At 31.8% G+C, this 302-nt stretch overlaps 1 protein-coding gene across 1 annotated transcript in view; it reads left to right on the top strand.

The window, feature by feature from the left end:
* The window catches only part of LOC132120945 (histone-lysine N-methyltransferase PRDM9-like), a 4,965-nt gene extending 4,663 nt beyond the window's left edge, over positions 1-302 (top strand). The window contains exon 7 of the mRNA XM_059530163.1: positions 299-302. Within this exon, the coding sequence (XP_059386146.1) occupies positions 299-302 (4 nt within the window). The remainder of the gene's footprint in view (positions 1-298) is intronic.

The following is a 302-nucleotide window of genomic DNA, read 5'->3' as shown; positions in this document are numbered from 1 at the left end:
TTGTTTTGTTTTTTGACCATACAACTGATCTTAGGTCCATTTAGTATAGTTCATCTTACATTAAATAGTGGGTATCAAGTAATACACTTGCACAGATAACTACTTTTCACCATGATTTACTGTGATTATATGATGTTGCAAAATTTGCAACCTGAGAGTTTTCATCAGTCTGCTTTGTCACTATTACTATTTTAATTTTGCTTTGGTTACAAATGGGCCTCCTAAAAGAAAACTATTTTGATGCTCATTGGTTTCTGTCATGTTTGTCTTCGTGATGCAGTTTTTTTTTCTTGTGTAGATAA

The sequence above is a fragment of the Carassius carassius genome, chromosome 39, assembly GCF_963082965.1.
Source record: "Carassius carassius chromosome 39, fCarCar2.1, whole genome shotgun sequence".
In the NCBI taxonomy this organism is placed as follows: Eukaryota; Metazoa; Chordata; class Actinopteri; order Cypriniformes; family Cyprinidae; genus Carassius; species Carassius carassius.
The sequence above is the reverse complement of the archived record's forward strand: the minus strand, read 5'-3'. Positions and strand labels throughout refer to the sequence as shown.